The following is a 20,820-nucleotide window of genomic DNA, read 5'->3' on the forward strand; positions in this document are numbered from 1 at the left end:
ACCCATGGCCTACCTTCGTTAGCGATGCGACATGAGCCTTACAGATTTCTCGCGGCGGGCAAAAAGAAAAAGAAACGAGATGCACACGAGCGGGATGCGAGGGGGAAGCGAGTACGAGCAGCCTCGCACCTCGCAAGTTTTCCGTTCCAAGCTGCGCCAAGCAACTACTCCCAGAATCCTCTTAACGTCTTCTACCCTCCTCGCCACTTCTGCCTCTCATCTTCCAACGCATCATTGACCCCTGCGCGGGCTCGCTAATGAGATTGGCCCGAATGACGAGCGACTCCACGCCACAGGGACCGTCCGCTGGGCAGACACTGCATTTCCAGCCACCTCTGCAACGCTGCTTTTCACGGAGGTAAGAGAGAAAAGAGAAAAAAAAAAAGAAAATGCCGCGGAGTCCAGCTTTCTTTCGCTCCCATCAGCACGCGGTGGCCGCGGCGGCGGGGACAAACGACAATGGACCATTGCGCGCAGTGAGCGACGGCCTGCGTCGTCCGCGCGGCACCCGCAGTGACAAAAGGCGGCGCGCTTTAATGGCCCAACGGGCTCTTCGCTTTCGCTCGGGACCCACTCTCGCTGCTGCCTCGCACCTCCGCCCTCCCCCCTCCGGCGCCACGTAAGCACAAGCACAGCGAGGGAGGAGACGCGCTTCCGCTGGTTCAGTGAACCCGATGAGCGGCGCTAGAGAAAAATAAAGACGCGGGAAACAGGTACGCGCAACGAGCAGGCTCGCCATCTACGCTTATTATGCTAATGCCGCGCGTCACGTTCCCCCGCTGCAGCGGCTAGCCGCGTCGTCAGCTGCATCCACTGCGAGAGGAAAGCGCGAGGCTGGAGCAACAAGTGACCACACGTTCGGGGACTGGTCAGAAGTCGCGGCAACACAGGCGGCCTCGAAGAGCGGTTCGCGCTGTAACGGGGCACAGAAAGCGAGAGCGCACACTGCTGGGCGAGCTAGCGAAACTGTCCGCGAATGTGGCAAACGACAAAGCGTATACATGCGGCGGGACGATCGGAGTCAGAGGCACTAGGCGCGCTACTGTGAGAGAGCAGTTATGAACTATGCGACCAGAAAGCGCACTCGCGGCGAACAGAGACTTCGAGGAGACAGCGGGCGGACGCCGGTCTGCCCCGCCAAGCGAGGTGCGAGCGGCATCCATGCAACGCGCGCGGCCCGTTCACCGTGGGAGGACGCCGCCGCGGGCGGCCAAGTCGTTAACCCACAACCGGCGCAGTGGGAAAAAGAAAGGAAGGTGTGGACGCGAGCGAAGGAACGCCGCGGAGCCGCCTGGCAAACAACTGCAAGCGCCATCGCCCGATCGCGAGCAGCGTCCAGGAGAGGAGGGTCCCGGCGACGACAACTCACTGCGCGAACGACCGAGAGCACGTTACCGTCGATCAAGGGGGGCCTAGCTAGCATTCTCGGAAAGGCCCTCGATTCGAGCAAAGAAAAGAAATGATTGCTGAGGTGCAGTGGCAGGCGGCTATTCAGCGCCGGTTACGTGAAGGACTCCTGCCTCAGCGGCGCCACTTCACGAGGCGGCAGCCGCGGTTCCACATCTGGAAATTGTGCACTGCTACGCAAAAACGCCGAATAAATTCACCAACGCGATTTTCAGACGACGCGCTGCTTCGCTTTAAAGCAGCAGCGTGTCCACGCCAATCACGCTTCATGATCAAAGCCAGGAAGACATGCAAACGCGTGCGATGCCGGAGACTATCAAGACAGAGATGCAGGTTGTCCCGTGCTTCGAAGTGGAACACAGATTGGGATTGCCGCAGCATATAAAAACCTATAGGCTCGGCACGTCTGTCACCTTCGCTGTGTACTAAAGCTGTGTTGCTTCCACGGCGAGACATGGGTGCAACGACAGATCTGCTAACTGCTCGGAAAAGAACTGCGGGAACGATAAATGAGGAGCGGGGATGGAAATACGTTAAGTTATCGAGTGCTGCAGGAAGTCAGGTCATGAGCAGGTAAGCCTACCAAAACTGTGAAACATACAATGAAACAAGACAGCAAATGGAACCAAGAACGAACCCACACGATTGATCGCGCAAAGAAAAAGAAGCATCGTGAGCAATCATAATGCATGTTAGGCATGTAAGAGGCATACTACAGTCACGAAGGCGTGTTCGATGGGCATTTCCCGCGTCTGCAACTAAGGGCTTCTCAAGCAACGAAAAAAAAAAAAACGAGTTCATCGCTTCTAAAAATGCACACTGAATGACCACTCATTGAGTCCTTGTAAAGTCTATGACATTTCAATAAAAACTCAAACTTTATTGAGCTCGCTGGTTAAGACGTCAAAACGTTCTCTGCTGATATGTGTAAACAGGAAACCAATTGCTTACAAGAAGCCAATTGTCAACAATTCACTTGAATCTGAGTTAATTTCGTTGGGCAATTATTTCTCTACAGCCTAATTTTACAGCCCCCCTTCCCCACTCCACGCGCGCGGCTCCTCCGATAGCGTCTGGCGATAATACGATCTTGCATGCGGTTGTCTTTGAAGCGGTGTTACCTGACATTTTTTTCCCTCTCAGTTCTATGACTCTTGCCTCGTCTTTTTGCAAAGGACGTCTTGAAATCTGGCTGGTTACGAGAGAGACTGCGCAACCTTACCTGCAGCCAAATAGTCACTATGCGTAGACAGCTGACCTAGTTGGTGGATAGCTATGTAGTTACGGGTTTCACGTAGACTTTCAGAGGAATACCGCAGGCGACAGTACGTACAGAGATAACAGACGTTTTTAGCATACCGGAGACGTACTAACGTAGACGTATACCGGTTTACCAGACGACGGCTGCGCATGCGCAGTGGCCACCCCTGACTCCAACAATGCCACTGCTCCTGCGCAGGAGGGGTCCGGTAAACTGGTATACGTCTCCTCTAGTACGTCTCTGGTATGCTAAAACCCTCTAATAGACGTTTTTAGCATACCGGAGACGTACTAGCAGAGATGTGTACCGGTTTACCGGACCCCTCCTGCGCACGCACAGTGGCTCCGCCTGGCTGCACGCATGTTACTGCGCGTGCGCCTCTAGTACGTCTCTGGTATGCTAAAACCCTCTAATAGACGTTTTTAGCATACCGGAGACGTACTAGCGGAGACGTGTACCGGTTTACCGGACCCTTCCTGCGCACGCGCAGTGGCTCCGCCTGGCTGCACGCATGTTACTGCGCGTGCGCGGGAGGGGTTCGGTAAACTGGTATACGTCTCCTCTAGTACGTCCCTGGTATGCTAAAACCATCTAATAGACGTTTTTAGCATACCGGAGACGTACTAGCAGAGACGTATACTGGTCTACCGGACGCCTCCTGCGCACGCGCAATGGGTCCGCCTGGCATCACGCATATTACTGCGCGTGCGCAGGAGGCGTCCGGTAAACCGGTACACGTCTCTGCTAGTACGTCTCTGGTATGCTAAAACTCTCTAATAGACGTTTTAGTGTACCGGAGACGTACTAGCAGAGACGTACACCGGTCTACCGGACGCCTCCTGCGCACGCGCAGTGGCTCCGCCTGGCTGCACGCATGTTACTGCGCGTGCGCGGGAGGGGTTCGGTAAACTGGTATACGTCTCCTCTAGTACGTCCCTGGTATGCTAAAACCATCTAACAGACGTTTTTAGCATACCGGAGACGTACTAGCAGAGACGTATACTGGTCTACCGGACGCCTCCTGCGCACGCGCAATGGGTCCGCCTGGCATCACGCATATTACTGCGCGTGCGCAGGAGGCGTCCGGTAAACCGGTACACGTCTCCGCTAGTACGTCTCTGGTATGCTAAAACTCTCTAATAGACGTTTTAGTGTACCGGAGACGTACTAGCAGAGACGTACACCGGTCTACCGGACGCCTCCTGCGCACGCGCAGTGGCTCCGCCTGGCCGCACGCATGTTACTGCGCGTGCGCAGGATGCGTCAGGTAAACCGGTATAGGTCTACGATAGTACGTCTCCGGTACACTAAATGTCTGTTCTTAACTCAGCCGTAGCTGTACAAGATGTCTGGACTGTGCAAGTTGTATATGGAAAACGCGCACGGGTTCAACCACAGGCCACCTCGCCCCCTTGTACGACGGTTAGCAAGACTGCGGCTGAGCCAGTTGTTGCCTACTTGGGACTAAAGAGACACTTTCAAAACAGCGACAGGAAGCAGAAAGGAGCCGGACGGAAAGGGAGGAAGGCGAGAGAATAAAGACCGGATGGTCATGTGCGTGCCGAAGGAGCTGCGCAGGGAAAGTACAAGGCCCGGGAAGGACCCGAAACATCCGGACCCAACCTTCCCTCCGTGCATCCGTACGACGATGACCGTCGCAAAAACCAAGTAGGGGGGTTTTCCAAACGTTTCCTGGAAAGCTCGACTGGGTCACCGAGGATCTATGAAAATTGACAGACCTAACCGCGAGTGTGCCCCTCATATCCACTACTACAGTCGCGGGGCATCTGGCGAGATGCATGCCGATGTAAATGTACAAACGAGCTGCTTGTCGACACAGAGGTGCACACGCCCGCAGAAGTATCCAGGCGTGCTACGCTATCAGCGCGCGAAGCACATCAGGGCGCTCTCCTACTGTATACAGTGCGTTAATTCCTCGTTTAACGAAAGACTGGTCGGAGGAACTGCGCGTGTTCACATTTCACACACGCACGTGTGTCCTGTCTCGGGAGAGACGGTTGTCCAGCATGCCCTGCACAAAAACCAACACGCCATACAAGGGCGTTCTATAACTGCACAACGTAATCTGAATGCTGTGACGACAGTCTTTCTCGATGCATTAAGATCCTGAAGATGGATTAGGGAAAGGAAAAAATACCTGACCTTCTATGGCTCAAATCGGTATGCACGGGAGAAACCCTCTTTTTTTTTTCCGGATGCGCTTAGATTGACGCATTCCAATTCATTGGCACGCAGAAGGCCCGCGCAAAGTTCCATGCCCACGACCGCGATGCATACTGAAGTCCGACAAAAGCACGTAATGCTAGTAAAATCCGCACATCAAGATTTCCCGAGGACTTAAAAACAGGTCACCCGCTCACTGCCTTCCTTACACCAAAGGTCGGCTTCGGAGCAGACGTTCGCAATCGGCACTTCTAAGGGTAAGTTTAGGGGTAACGCTATCGCTAGTTTCAATCGAGTAGCCGATGACGGTGGCGGTCGACGCTGTCGGCTCCTTGGCTTGCAGCTGTAACTGGCGCTTCCCAGCCGCAGCAGGCACGAAAGAACGAACCAATGAGAAGAGTGCGCGCTGACAAATGCCGGCCTTCGACTGCGTGGAGATCGACGACTCCTGCAAGTAGGCCAACAATGGGATGCGTGCGCGTTCGGCTGCAGGGTCGGAGAGGAAAACCAAACACGAAATCGTGCGCCCGCGGGCCGGCCTCGAAGCGTTCGGAGCAACTTCGACCCGTGCGACGGCGGCGAAATCTCCATGGCCGTGAGCTGCCCCTCTAGTTTTTTTTTTTCTTCTTCTTCGTCTGCTCCGTCTGGACGATCGAAGCTGAGGGACGACATCGACGACCGACACGTGCAAACACCGCTGTCACTGGCACAGGCAGCAGGAAAGCGGATCCATGAGGAGTTTCCCGGACTGACCAGTGTACACTGCCGCCCAATCTTGTGAAAAACGTCCGCATTCCCGGCTGGCTGCGAATGCATGGCTTATAGGCCTTTCTTTTTTTTCTCTCTCTCTCTCTCTCTCTCTCTCCATCTCACCGATCTGCTCTTCCTTTGCACGATTCCCTTTCAATGGGTCCGATTAAAGAAGCGCCTTTCCTGATCGCCACTGCGATGGATCACTTTTCCGTGTTAACAACGAACCTGCCCACTTCTCTCGCATCCCGAAGGAGGGATGCTCTCGATGCATCAAAGCGCCGCTACACGATGCTCCATAAAAACGTGACCAGACAGCATATAGGCGCGATATAGGCGCGTTTATTGCTTCTTCAACGCGTTGCACTCTAATCGCTCGTTCCGCTCCAAAGAGCCCATGAGGTATGCGCCGCACGACCGCAGTGAAATGAACAGACTGATGGCAGCCGTAGCTAATGCTTCCACAATCTTCTAGAAGAACCAGCTGCGATGACGTCTTGATTAAAGTGGAAGTTTGGGCTAGTTGGTAGGCACTGATTTTGAGGGGGCCTTAGCGCGAGAGAAACAATAAGCGCATGAGAGGGTCCTGTGTCCCTCTCATGTCCTTATATCTCGCGCTAAGCCCCCTTCCAAATCATGTCTTGATTCCCGCGAACAAACACACCGAAGCCCGTGTGCGCCCGGTGTGAGCACTGGATTCCGATAACCATGCGGGTAGCCCGCAGGCTTTCGGTGGCGCACGTTCGCTGGAGGTGAGTTTACGCTTTCTTACACATCCTCGAAACGGCTACTAGACCGCATGGCATGTCTGCCGTGAACGCGCGCAAGAGCATAAATAAAAAAAAAAGGGGGGGGGGGGGGGGGGGGGAGATACTTAGCACTTTATTTTTTCTCACAAAAATGCCACCGTGGGTATTAGTCTAACGCAACCCGCAGGCACAGTATTTAAATCGTCAACAGCACAGTTGATAAGCGCCTGAAAGCACATACAAAGACCACGTAGTCGGAGTAAACTAAAACACTGGAAACTGCCCGGCACATCTCTCGGGGCGTGACTATTTTGCGCCTGCCAAGGCATCCGATCGAAACAAACTCTCACACGCCCAACATCCGGCAAGTATTCGCCAACATTATACAGCTAGAGAAGTGAAATTTCAAACAAGCGAAATCTCTCCCCAGTCGATTCACGGCCTTTCACTGCAATCCAATTGCATGCAGTGATTACAGTAACAGTATGGGTTACGTCCGGTTGTTTCCGTTTATCGGTGCCTGCCTGAACTCTTTACCTCGCGATAGAAGCTTTTTCACGCCCCCATACCAGTACGCCGGGCCTTCGCGCTGCTATCGCCTTTCGCCGCAGGGAGCACTCACTGCCTGCCGATCGAGTCGGTAGGGAAGCTCAATAACAGCTGTTCGACGCGCGATCGGCTTTTTTGTTGGTTTACTCGAAGACTGCATCGAATTGCCTAGGTTGCGCCGAGATAACTTTAAATCCCGGCACGTAACCGATGACTCGGGCTACAGAGACACAAAAGCGCCTGCACGCTTTCATACAGTCGCGCGCGCAAAATTGATGCCGAACATCACTGCGACAAAGCTCTTAACAGAAGCCCGCAGGCATTTAGCGCGCGCAGAAGGCCGACAATTCGGCCCCTGTGCGAGCTCTATGCCCACAGTCGGCTGAGTCATTTAATCGTGCACCAACTTTTCGACCAAGCATCGGCCGTGACGCGCAGCGACGCGCACATCGCGCGCGATGAGCTCACCTGTCGTTCGTGTCGCTGAGGCCCATGGCTGACAGCGCGGCCGAGAACCAGACACGCTTCTTGACGGCCGGCGCGGAAGCGGCGACGTTATCCGCAACTTTCAGCGCCGATCGCAGACTGTTCGGTTCCGTCGCTGCCGGCCCAGCGTACTCATCCAAGAATCGCATGCACGCGAGGGTCGCACGTCGGTCGTCGCGCCGAAACCACCAGAGTCACCGGCAGAAAGCGGACCGTAAACACACGCGCAGTGTTCACATCGTGGAAAGCGCGCGCGACAGTCTCGACGCGGAGCAGCAAGAAGCCAGAGCGCGCGCGCCGAAGTCTAGCGTCGCCAATCGAAGGCGGAGCGCCGCATAGCAGCGCGTAACCTGCCGAAACGAACGCCGCCCGACGAAAGGTGCGCGCAGCGATGTGGCTCGGCCAGCGGCCCGCGAAGTTTTTCCCGCTGCCGAGAGTTGGTCGGCGCCGCCAACGCCGCCAGCAGAGCGGAAGGGAACGAAAAAAAAGAAAGAAAAAGAAACGCTAAACGCAACACGACCCAGTTTGAGGTCACGTGGCCTCGCACCCCCCCCCCCCTCCCCTCTCCGTTCGCGACCGATTGTTCCGGCCTCTGTCGGCGGACGCGAGAAACGCAGGGAGGGAGAGGAGGTGGGAGCGTAAGAAAAAAAAGCCATTGTTCTCGCGTTGACCCCTTCCACATCGCCATTCAGGAGTTTATCTCGGTTTTCTTCTTCAGCGGCGATGTTTGACTTGTCCCCTGTAGTAGTGCTCCTTGGCACTGTTGAAACAAAGGAAGAATACAGCTACTTAGCGTCAGAAAGAAATTATGAACGCGAAAAAAAAAAGTAGCACGTTTTGCGAGTAGAAGGAAGGGAGAGGAAATCATAGAAGCCAGGAAGAAAACAGAAAAATGGAGCAAGAACAAACATTGATTTGTCTCCCCTCGAAACGATAAAAAGGCGACCCGTAAACAAAGATCCGCCAAGGCGAACCGCAGTACAAGCGGCCTCAGCGCCGACTTCTTGAAGTAAAATGCCATAGAGACAGAGCTGAAGTGGAAAAAAAAAAAAAAAAACGCTTTCGCAGTCAGCATTGAACTCAGTTCAGTTCACACTAGGGCGCAGACTGGGCCAGACAAAGCCGCATTTCGAGGGCGCTTTTTTTTTTCTCGAGGGCGCCATTTGTCCTATGATCAGAACAACAGTGTGTGCGCTGTGTGTCCTCCTTACTCTACACTCGTTGTTTCGCGCAGTTTGAAAATGAACTAAATGCACCAAGTAGCTCCACACAATTCACTTCTTGATTAGAACAATATGCCTGGCCGCGCAGGCGGACTCATGTTTACGCTCCTGGGCCGAGATATTATGACGATACCATTCCAATTGTGTTTTTTTCGCCTTTCATCACCGCCTGAGGCGCTACCATGCCCTCGTTATAGCTGGAATCAGCCAGTAGGGGCAGCGGGTAATAACGATGAAATTGAACCGAGTGAAAAGAATTATTACACCGGTTCTCCCTCGTTTACAAGCGGCATCGCACAACGAGAACAGTACAGTCAGTGTCAGGCTCGATCAGAACACGCAGAAAACTTCCGTATAGCTGTATTATTCACAACACTTGTACAAGGTATAGTAGTAGTAGCACAACACTTGATTTAAGAGCACAAGCCAAGTGCTGACAATGTGCTTCGCCTACCATACCACGTCCAGCTGATCCTCTTCACGAGAAGAAGCCAGCCAGGAATGCCAGGAGAGGAGTGCGGATGAGAAAGAGGGCAGAAAGGGGACCGAAGAGCGACAGGAGACAGTGCGCTAGATCGGCACAGAATTCAGCGCACGAGGGGGGTCGGAGCGGAAGCGGTATATATATATATAAAAAAAAAAGTCCTGGTGGTGTATTGAATGCGTTTGTCTGAACTGCCTGAACGAGTGTGTTCTTCAGTGCCTTCGCGGTAATGACGGCGTATATTTTGTCACCCCTCTATTTCTCAGGCTCACAAAACATACGTCGACCGTTCCGCGAAAGCTAATAAATTTAGCCTATGCTTGGCACTAGCACTAGAGCATCTGATCAGTACAACTGAAAAGGTGCCTGAAACGCGTAAAGGCTAAGTGTGGCGGCGGCTACACCCCTCATTTTGTGTCGCGTCCTTTCGTTATCCAAGCCTCGCAGCTTTATCTGTCTCCTTCCGACCCTCTGAAACTTACAGAGCGTCAGAAGTGTAACAGGTCCCGCCACAAAGCGGCCCTGCAACTTCTCTTACCACCACACATGTGAAATTAGTAGGGGACGAACTTTGAAACGATTCTTCCGACCCGTCATTTTGCCTCATGTATACTCCTACGATACCAGAGTCGCCGACACGCATAGCTCGCTGGCTATCAGACATGTGGCGTAACACACTGCAGCGACAAATGATATGGAACAAAAGACTGGATGGGCGAAAAAATCATCCCAGAATGACTTCTGTAATGCGCCGTACGCAGAGGACAATTACGAAAGGAGGTGATGTAGCGGCGATAGTGGGCACCCGGTTAAGCGGATGCATAAGAGGTTGTTCTCTCGCAAAATAAACTGTGACACCGCGTGCGGAAACAGCCAGAAAAAAAAAACACTCTTGTTGGGACGTCAGGTAGCGTGGTCCGGATTGAGCAAGGGCGAGGAGGCCGGAGACGAGGTTATAGGATAAAGAAGAACAGATAAAACTGTATACAGAATATTTACATCGTAGAAAGTTAGAAATCAAAATTAAAGGAGAGAGGCGAGAGAAGCTATAGAGAAAGGCGCTTAATTGGTACGCATCGTTCTGATCTTTTTAAGCGGTCCTCGTTCTTATAGGTCCCTAGTTGGGGACTCTAGTTCGCTCACAAATGTACAATAACTTTTGGCTTATTCGGATCAGTCTCCGCTCACTTCCAAAGTTGTAGTGAACAAGCAGTCCAGCAGGTGAAGAAGTAATCGCCACCGGCCAAGTACATGACCACTCTGCTAAAGTAATTTATCGATTCCATAGAGGCAGAAGAAAGGAATGACAAGGAGGTTAACCAGGCATAATGGCCAAGTATACGCTACCCTACATGCGAAGGGTGGGATAAGTGGAATCAAAGAAGGAGCACAGAGGAGGAAAGTACGATTACATTTCCTCCACTTGTATGAGAGAGTGCAAAGAGACGCGATGTGGTGCCGCGTTTTACCTTACTCATGCGACTAAAGACAGTGCATTATACAGTCGGTGGAACCCCGCAGTTACAAAGGAAAGGTGGATCTCGTGACTCCAAGTAAATCTTCTAAACTTCCGCATCGTAATGAGTACTGGCAGTTAGAGCGCAATACAGCGGGCAGAGAGACAGGGACAAAAACAAAGGTACAAACGCGAACCAACAGACTGCAAACAATGAGCTGGCGATCTCACGCTAAAGCAGCGCGCGCATTTTCGCGAATTTTTCTCCGGGTTTGCTTTAGCGTGCACGGTGAACAACAGGGATACACCGTTTTCTTAGTACTTGCGCTCCGTTCCTTTCTGCATCCGCGCCTCCCTCGCTATTCGTGGCTATGCGTCTTTCTTGGCGGCATCGAGTGCTCTCCGAGCGATTCACCGGCAGCCGCAGTTCGGCACTGGCGCCTCGCCCTGCTCGTCTGGCGCCTCCGGCAGTGTACTCGCAACTCGGATGCGTTCAAAGCTCTCTCTGGGGCGCCGGCGCCTATCCGTCTCAAGATGCCCGTCTCCTCCGTTTCTCGGGTCTCGGCGCACGCTAGTACCGTTCTCTCCTTCTCACGCACCACACTACTGCGTGCCAAATAAATCATCCCACTTGGCGTCAAAAATCTCGCCGCCCGAGACGTCTTCTCTCGATCCCTCCCTTCGCAATCGGCGCAGACAATCAAGCTTCCTCGGCGCAACTGCCTCTCCCCTCCCATCTTCCTCTCCGGCAATGGGAACAGAGCCGGCAGCCAGCGCGCATTCGCGGCCCCCGTCGTTACGCGAATTACCGCCACGTTCGCACGCTGACACCATGCATGCGGACCGCTCGGGGGCGGGAAGAAAAAGGCGACGCGCGCTGAAACAAGGAGCGAGGCCGTGGCAGCGCCGCGCACGTGGCAACAGCAGCGCCACGTACGCGTTCGCTCTCGGAGTAGCCAGAAGCGTCTCTGCAGAAGGCGCCCGCTCGTTAGCTGCACCCTACGCGTGCCGCAGATACAGTAATGATGCCCATAAGCGGCCCGGCGCTATCTGGGCCACCGGTGATGGGGCCCGCACGCAACGCACCTGCGGCTATCCCACCTCTCACCGCGGCGCACGGACAGGAGCACGCGGGCGAGGCTACGCCAGTCGGCCGCGCATGGGAATCACCGAGTCCCGAACCAAAGTGCAGCACCGCGGTTCGGGAGGAGTTCGTCACGTGTTCAGCGTGTCCCCGGGGACTTTTGCGAACCGCTGAAGCTGGCCAATCTTTGCGTCGAGGGTTTCAACAATGATCAATATGGTGCGAAAAGATGACGCCATAGTCCTTTGACGAGAAAAGGGGAGGGGGGCTATGAACCGTCCAATTAGCTGAAATACTGTGTTTACAGTGAAATATAAGTCGACTCTTCATAACTAGAACCCAAAGGGGACCGAGAATGTGTTGAAATTAGGCGGAATACAAATTAAGGGAAGCATTCTCAACAAACTCGATGTTGGTGGGACCGAAGCGTGAGTTCGCGTAAACCGGAAATTCGAACTAATAAAAACTATCCGAAGTTACGTGCGCGACCTACGCTCCCGTCTCCACATGACGGCCTCCAGCAACAGCTCAATTAGTTTTAACCCCGGCGCAGCAGTTTCCTCCTCCGTGGCATCAGCGGCGCCGTATATATCACGCGCGGCCGAGTCCGCGTCCTCTCACAACCACCCGTGTGAGGCGGACGCGCGCGAGACTCCTCGAACCTGCGTGGCACATAAGGAAGCGCTGCAGGCCCCCACCGTTAACGCGTGTAATCCGGCAGGCGGCCAGGCCGACCGCATGCGCTTTCTCCGGTTCCGGGAAAAGGTGCGCGACGACGGATAGAAGAGGAGGCCATTACGGTTGGCGACCCGCGCCGTAACCCCCCGGGTGCACTGCACGCGGCCGCGGAAACGCGGCCACGCGGCCACCGTAGCCGCGGCAGCAGGATGCACCCGCGGATCGGCCGCACGTGCATTCATAGCGCGGACCACTCGGTAGTTATACACCCGAGCTTCTGTGTACACAGACAGGGTGCTGACACAGCTCCGGCCGCGCGGAAGAACAGTCCGTTTCGAAATGTGCTCGGACGCCGGCGGCAGTATAGAACAAGGCCAGACCAAACCGTTCTCCCATCTCAACACGAAAATAATGGAAAGAAGGAAAAAAAAAACGAGATGACGGCCGCAATGCCGCCCCGCCAGGATGAAATATGCGAGAGGGGAACACGAGGATCGGACGAGGTCGCCGTCGCACCGGTTGCGTTTCAAAACACGGCTGAACAAAGAGAACTGTCTCTTCACGCGCAAGCTGCTCAGCAGATGCACAGAACACGCGGGCTCGAGCACAAGCGGGAAAATTACTAGGCAGGCAATCGCAGAATCCAGCCAGGCGAGCCCGTTATATCGTGGAAGCAAATAATTTACTCGAAAATGTCGTCTCAAATACCAGCTTAATCGGTCACGGTACATAGTCTTTGTTAGCTCCACACTCCAGCTTAAGCCATTTCGCTGCCAATGCAAAATTTTGAATAAAAACTCGCATGTGGAGAGGAACGCTGAACGCTATCTTTTATTCGACGGTTGCGCGCCTGACTGTAAAGGCACAGATAATATGAACGCATACTGCAGTACTGGCCCGCTTGTTACACACGAACTGTGTTGCAAGGGCACGCCAAGTCGTGCACGGCAGGAATTCCCGGTGTCGAGCTCCAGCGCACAAAGACGAAATCTTATTCGGAGCTAGGAAACTAGCGGGACTAGATATATCCAGGCACTCCGTTTCTGCTCTCTCCGCGAATTACCTCCGCCGGGAGGAGCAGCAAAGAAAAAAAGAGCCAGACGACGCCCGCCGTGACACAGACGACAGCAACGGCAGAGCCCAGTCGCCAAGTCCAAGGAAGTCGTTGTGCAAGCGGCCAAATGGAAAACCCGGCCGGCCCTGCGGCAACAGCAGCACTGGGACGCTATAAATAAGCGGCTGTCGAACCAGCCCGCAGAAAGACAACGAAATGGGAATAGAGGTGGTGCCGGGAGGCAGGGGGATAGGACTCGTCTTCGACGGAACGGAAAGGAAAGAAACGAGGCAAAGCGACCGGGCTCGCACGCGCGCCCGAGATCGCGCAGGAGTCCCATCTTAATCGGACGCGCTCGATCAGGCGGCGACGCCGCTTCCCCAATCCCGGATAAGTGCGCCGCGAAGAAAAAAGGCTTCTTCTTCCACTGCGGGGGCGGGCCCAGCAGCCCACTTGCAACCGAGCACCGCCGCCGCTGACAGGGGGGGATAGAGGGGGCGAGGAGCGCGCAAGCTGCGCAACCACTTGGCCGCCCTTCCCTCCAAAGCGGGATCCTTTTCTATCTTCCCTTTGCGGACAGCGAGAGTGGAATGCTGCATCTGGCCTCCTTCCATTCGCGCCTTATGGGACAGCGACGGATCGCCGTTGTTTTGGGGAGAAGAAGAGAATGTTGCCGTTCCGACGCGCCGAGGGGAAGAATGCTGTCGATGGCAGGACGAGTCCTTTTCGAAGACGGCTTATCCCCGCTACTCCGGATGCGCTTCCGCAGCCCTGCTCGTCGACAACCCGCCGCGTAATCGAAGGCGCATTACAGAGGTTATAACGAGCGCTTAAGCATATTCCAGTTGTATTGTCACTGCTGCTCACTGCACTCTACCAGTGCCCCACAGCCCCGACGTCGATAACTATAGTCATAAAGAAGGCGACAGACAGCAGTAAGACAGTTGCGCATTGATTTCAGGCAGTGAGGGGAGGTGCTGCTTTGCCGTCTTCATGCATGATGACTTGTTCGGAAACATTTTTTTTTTTTTTTTCCGGGGAAAGTAAATCCAAAAACTCGTCAAGAATTCACGATGGCAAACCGGTGCAAAAGCAGATGTTGCCTTTGAGATTCATTTTGATGGCCCAGCGTGAATACGTACATTACAACGACACCAAGAATTCAATATCCATTTTTGCAAGGAACATGCCCAACAACCAACGCCAATCCAATCCCGAGTAAAAAATATGTCTCTTATTTACGAAACGCAATTCGTTCCTTTAGCTACGGCGACAACCGTGATACCATGGCTTATTATATGAAAGAAGACTGCGCCGTTTAACAGACGGTTCCATCATGGCTTGTGACTGTGAAGCGCTGCTGCCGTATACAGCACTGGTATAGTTAATGGAAGAATGAGAAGGATGTAATCAACTTTGAGGCCAGTATATACTAACTAAGGCCTCGTAAATAGGATCGCATGCTCCGCTAAGGCCAGTAAACTTAGATCATTAATCGTTTTTGCGTGATGTCTTCTCTCTCCTATTACGCCACGCAGCACTAAACAAAACTATGTAGCAACGTGCCAAAGCGAAACACCAGTCCGACTATGCGTAAGAATGTTTCAACCGGCGAGTTGCAACACGCGTGCGAGGAGCGCAAAAAAAAAAAAAAAAGAGAGAAGAAGGCGGCGCGGCCCTCGCTTCCCCATCACGCGCATGCATGCACATTACTACAATCCCGCCTCTTCCAACAAAATGCACCTGCAGAGATCTCGGTGTTTCCGTGATTTATTGCGTGGTATGCCCGTTTCTGCGTTCGTGGCGAGGAAGCCCTTCCTTTTTATGGAGTTGCTTTCAGCTCGCTCTTTCGAGTGGGCTGGGTCCCGGGGGCCACTCGACTCATTTCAGTTTCTTTACGACTCCACAAACGCCGGCGAGCGGCATAAACCTCCCGCCCACCCTGGCGCTGACTGGCCCGGTCAAAACAACGTTGCCATGAAGACAACCACAATTTAAGCAGGGAACACATGTCCGGCAACGCGTCCGGCGCGCCGCTCCGGTCGCCGCTTCCGAACTGCCGCACCACAGCAAGCAGGGACACACAAGGAGCGGTGAGCATCGCTGCGCCGCTCAACCCAAGCTCCGCCCACAACCGGCGTCGCACTTCGCCGCCGCGCAGCGGTGCCTGAGCGCTGCTTGGCTTGGTGTACAAATATTGCAAGAAAAGACGGCATCGCCTTGTTATCAGAAAGACTGCATGCTATACTCGAGCGGCGACAAAGCATGCCTGCTTATGTTGCGAGCTTTCGGCAACGGCACCGCTCGCGGGCGCTCCGGGCGACGAGCTCTGCTGCTGCCTGTCTGCCGTGGTCGTCGCTAGGCCTATAGCCTGCTCCGCATCGAAGCGGCAGGGGCCGGCGCTTCGGAAGTCGCCTGCGCTATAATTCAAGGCCTATTCTTCACTCCGCTTTGCTGTCAACAGCATCATAACACAATAAAATAATAGTATGGTCAGTTTCCGTGGCGCCTTCAGCAGCGGCTAGCGGGCGCCAGTCGAGCCGGACCCCAGCGTCGGGCCAGCTAGCGGCAGCTGCGAGGCGGTTCTCGCAACTAATTCGCTCGTACCACAGTTGTTACTTTTACCAGCAACTTGGTACTGGCCAATGAACCAGAAAAATGATATGATTTTCTCATTTCTCTATCCCAGGGTTTATTATTTACGTCAAGAACACTCATTAGCTCGTTTTTATGACGCCAGCAGACGCGATCCAGGCTGGTCGAACGGCAGGCTCGGCTTACTTCATGTTCGCACAAGAAAATACAGAACAGCCATGCTACCAGAAAGGATGCTTCCTAGATTCGAGCAACGACAGCATGCCTGTGCTAGAGTGGAGCTTTTGGCAACGACATCGCCTGCGGCAACGCAGGGCGACGAACTGCGCGCTAGTCCCCGACTGCCCTAGTCGTCGCTAGGCCTAGTGGTTTCGTATCGACGCCGCAGCCGCGGGCTCTTCGGGACTGGCCAGCGCTCAAAAAAGGTGCTACACTCGGCACCCCTTGTTCGTTCTCCCAAATCCGGGACTGTTTGAACGAAGACATGGTATTCGGTGAAAACAGCGCTGTCAAACTAACCGTACAATTGAGCAGCCGACACACCGCTCACCACGGTACCTCTGTCGTGCTCACCTGTGACGTCGCGAACTCGACGTCATCGTGACGTTGGCGCTCTGCGCGCTCGCATTGGCTGCCGCTGCCCGCCGGAGCGGCGTGCCGGACATTCGCCGGACGCGGTGCACCGGACATATCTACGCGGTTTGACGCGTCCGGCGGTCGCCGGCTGGCCGGAGCGGCGCCGCCGGACGCGGCGAGCCGGACTGGATTCGGAGCGCCCGCCTGACATGTGTCCCCGCCTTTACGCGGGAGACACGACCGCGGCACTCCCAGCGCCCCGCAGAAAGGAAGCTCGTCCGCACCCCTTGGCAAACATCTACCGCGCCTTCCCTCGTTAGACGTATCCCAGGTAACGCTTCCAGTTACCCGGGTAACGCCGCAAGCGTTTATACGCACACTCCAGTCATCGCTCGTTTCCTTCACATCGCCGGGAGTACGAGACAACGGCTGCGCGCGGCGCCGTCTCAGGCCTGCAGGGCGCGGTTCATTCGCAAGTCAGTGAATCTACTCGCAAGTGGACACGAAATGCAGGCCCCGTGTGAACCCCGGAATGGCTCAAGTCTGCCACAGGCCGACGAAGTCCGTTGTCCACCACATTCCCTGCGCATTTTTGAAGTCAACTCTTTTTTCTTTTACATTTATTAATGTACTGATGCTCAGGCTTAAGCGTGGAAAAGCGTAATCACTGAATATTTTTAACAGTAGCAACGAGCGAAGCTTCAACTATGAACTGATCGTGGAACCGACTTGGCACAAGATCTTAGATCGAGGTATACACAACGGTTGTAACGACAGCGCTTTTTAAGACAACTGGGCGAGGTTCTCGTGCCTCCCTCAAAACCGAAGGCTGCGAGAAAGCGCAGGTCGCACGCAGTGCTTGGTCACTCTCGAGGCAGGTGAGGCCGAGAGACCGACACGCGGACGGGGGGCCCCGGTTATACTCCGCCAATTTGAAAGAAAGAGCAGATCCTCGAGTGCAGCGAAGCATCCCTCTTCAGAATGATCCGGCCAGAGTCGAGAGCGCGGTTATTAATCACCCGCCCGGGCCAAGCATCACGCCACGAAGAAAAATAGCCCCTCATCCTCTCCCCCCATCCCTACTGCCGATGGCGGAGCCATACAGACCTAGCTTAGGCCCCGCTTTACCGTTTCGACGCACGCTGCTGAGTACACAAAGCAAAAACACAAGAGCCGCGGAGGGTTTCCAAATTAAAAAGTAAGGGAGAAAAAAAAAACCGTCAGCACAAAAGCGCACCAGACGCAGAGGAGAGAGACTTTATCGCGCCAGAGGCGCCATTTTTCTCCCCCTAAATTGACGCGTAACCCGGGACGTTTTAAGACGAAACAAGCTCAGAACAAGGCGCAAGAAAACGGGGCAACGAAGAAAAGCCGAAAGTATAGAGAGAAAAAAAAAACGCAAGTCGAAGTCGTCGAATATTAAAAGCAAAAGAAAAAATCTGTACACCCTGGCAGAGAACGCCTCGTACTGCTGCTTACGCTCGGCTCAAAAATCATGCGCTGCAATCACGCTTGGTCAGCTTATGCAAACACAAGAAACGCGGCCAGGAAGGGCGCCAGACGGATGAGCCGAGGCTGGAAAAGAGTGAGCGACAAGGAAAGGAAGAAACAAATAAGAAGACCGGGGCCCGGGAGAACGGGAGGCCCGCGGAGTATTATAGTATACGCGTCGAACGTGGCACACAAGCACATACCGCGGACACGGGGCAGAATCGCTCCTTCGACTTTTTTTTTCCTGTCTCGTAGGCGTGAGAAATGAGCTTTCGAGAGACGAATGGCTTTCTTTTCTGGAAGTGCGCGTTTTGTATTCGCAGCAGGGCCGGGCACCGATTCGCCCACTTCCGTGCAGCACTGCGGAAGGACCCGAGCGCGCGGAATGCGAGGCCTGCGCGCGTGCTGCCAAGCAAGGCACGCCCCGCGCTCGGACGGCTGTGCACCATTGTGCGCGACGCGTGCCAGGGCGGCGGCCTTCTATCCTGTTACGCACGAGCTAATGGAACGTGAAATTCGAAACCGTACCGAGGGCACCGGGGCCTGCCGGAAAAAAGGCGCGGACGAGAGACTTCGGGGAAAGGCCGCCGCGAGCCAGCGAAGCGACACGAAGTGCCGCCGGTCGCGGTCTCGGACTTCGCCACCGGCCGGGATGGCGCAGCTCCGGTCTCCCAAGCGCTGTACGGAACTGTCGGGACGATGGCATTACGGAGGCAGAAGCCGTTATACTCCCCACCCTTCCTCTTCAACCCCAATGGCTCTCCTCACCGCTTCCGAATTGCTCAAGAAGCGAAGCATGCCAATGCGCAATCTAGGTTGGCACCCCAGCCACAAAACGATAATGACAATAAAGAAATGCATAAATTCTAATAGAAAGACAAATGAGAAGCTAGATTCGAGAATAAAGAAGGTGGTTGCTTGCCAAAGGGTGTTTAACGTCCCAAAGCGACTCAGGTTACGAGGGACGCCGTAGTGAAGGGATCCGGATAACTTCGACCACCTGGGGTTCTTTAGCGTGCACTGACATCGCACAGTATACACGGGCCTCTAGAATTTCGCCTCCATCAAAATTCGACCGCCGCGGCCGGGATCGAACCCGCGTCTTTCGGGTCAGCAGCCGAGCACCATGACTACTGAGCCACCGTGGCGGCTGAGAATAAAGAAGAGATAGAACGAAAGTACAAAGAATAAAATTTTAACACGAAAAACACACACGCACACACTCAACGCGGATGGAGAAAATCGGTGGAGGGGGCTCGGCCGGCCAAGAATTAGTTTTCTCTAGAAGAGGGGAGAAGGGCCATTCGAGCGATGGCGGCTTTATTTCTATCCCCCCACAGAGGGGCAGCCCAAATTCGAAAACGGGAATAAACAAGAGCAGGCAGGAATAGAACGAAAGCCGTGTTCACTGCGAAAAATGAAAAATACAAACGAAGAACGCCGCAGTGCGCGATTGAACAAACGCTAGAGGAAAGCGGAGAGAGAGAGCAGCAAATGCTCGCAATGTGCACGTGTAGTACGTGCGCTGCGCGCGTAAATTGTTCACGAGCGAGTTTCAAGTAAATCGACGAAGGAAAGAGAAAGTTTTCGCAGTCCGCTCAAGGTAAAGGCCACTGCAAACAAACGGTCGACGGAAATGACGGACCATTCAAAATTTGAAAGTAAAATAAACAAAAAAAAAGAATTAATGAGCACTGCAGTCTTTTTATTTCCCCAGAAAAAAGCAAAGCGAAAGCAAAAGAAAGCGTTCGCCGCTGCTGTCTTGAAAGTGCCCAGTTTAAACAGCCCTGCGGGTCGGCTAAGGAGTTTTCGAGCCCGCAAGGCAATTCCTCGAAATCCTGCGCTGTGCTCAGACACCTGCAGCATGTATCGCTCAGGTTTTGGCAAATTATTTCGTACTCGGGGCTCGCTGTTTTTTTTTTTTTTTTGCACACGATTCCTAACACAAAGTGTAGCTTCAGTTAGAATGCTGCCTTTTGAAACCCGTGACAATACTGCGTTTTGTATCGGCCAGTTCATTTTGTATTTCACTTTGTTCCCATTTTTTTTTTTTAACTCAGCAAGAAGAAAGAAAACGTTCGAATTCAGGACGTTCAGAAATTTCAGGACGTTCAGCCAGCGCCGTCAAAAACGACGATGTTCATTTCCTTGATTCTGCGCTCTCGATGAAGATGACCAGGGGAAGAAACGCACACACTCGATGCGCCGATCATCGAGAAAGCGAAGAGCCATTCCAAGAGGCGTCATTTAACACCGGGCTCCCGATAATACACTAATGAATCCGAGGCGCCGACACTTGCCTCCGTGCAGCGGGATCCAGCCGTACACACGTCGTACACCTGCGCCGCTCACGACAGCCCATTCCATTACCGGCGCCGTCTCATCGCCTCGCTCGTTCTGCGAAGCGAACACGTGCGTCATTATTATCCCACGACTAAACGGCCCCCCCATCTCGTCACGCGCCTCGCTGCGATAAGTGAAGCCCTTCCAAATGCGAGGCCTCGGCGGCGGCGAGCCCGCGCGCGAAGGCGAAGCTCAGGCACCGAGATGAGGGCGCGCTCGCGTCGATACACGTTTGAGTGTCGGTACAGCCAGGTACTACAGCGCCCAGTGCGACGATAGCACGCCGCGTTCGGCTCTGCGGGCCGTCATATTTAGCGCACGGGGAACGGAGGAGGACGGCACACTGGACGAAGAAAGCGGAAGACGAGGGGGCAAATCAATTCCGCCGCGATAACGCCCCATACGAGCGGTGCATGACGACTGATAAGCGCGAATTATTAATAAGGTCCA

The 20,820-nt window shown here is 54.2% G+C and overlaps 1 protein-coding gene across 12 annotated transcripts in view; it reads right to left on the bottom strand.

Moving 5' to 3' along the window:
* Evi5 (ecotropic viral integration site 5) overlaps positions 1 to 20,820 on the bottom strand; it is a 336,527-nt gene that overhangs the window by 117,552 nt on the left and 198,155 nt on the right. The window contains exon 1 of one of the 12 annotated variants that reach the window (XR_016290859.1): positions 7,369 to 7,887. The exons of 8 other annotated variants lie outside the window; for them this stretch is intronic. Coding sequence is in view for 2 of the 4 variants with exons in the window: in XM_089582009.1 (XP_089438135.1) it covers positions 7,369 to 7,535 (167 nt within the window). In the remaining 2 variants the exon portion in view is untranslated. Of the gene's footprint in view, positions 1 to 7,368; positions 7,899 to 20,820 lie in introns of those variants that run through there. 3 more of the 12 variants (XM_089582009.1, XM_089582008.1, XM_089582019.1) reach the window with 3 other exon arrangements.

This window comes from Amblyomma mixtum, chromosome 3 (genome assembly GCF_055824585.1).
Source record: "Amblyomma mixtum isolate Tamu chromosome 3, ASM5582458v1, whole genome shotgun sequence".
Taxonomy (NCBI): Eukaryota; Metazoa; Arthropoda; class Arachnida; order Ixodida; family Ixodidae; genus Amblyomma; species Amblyomma mixtum.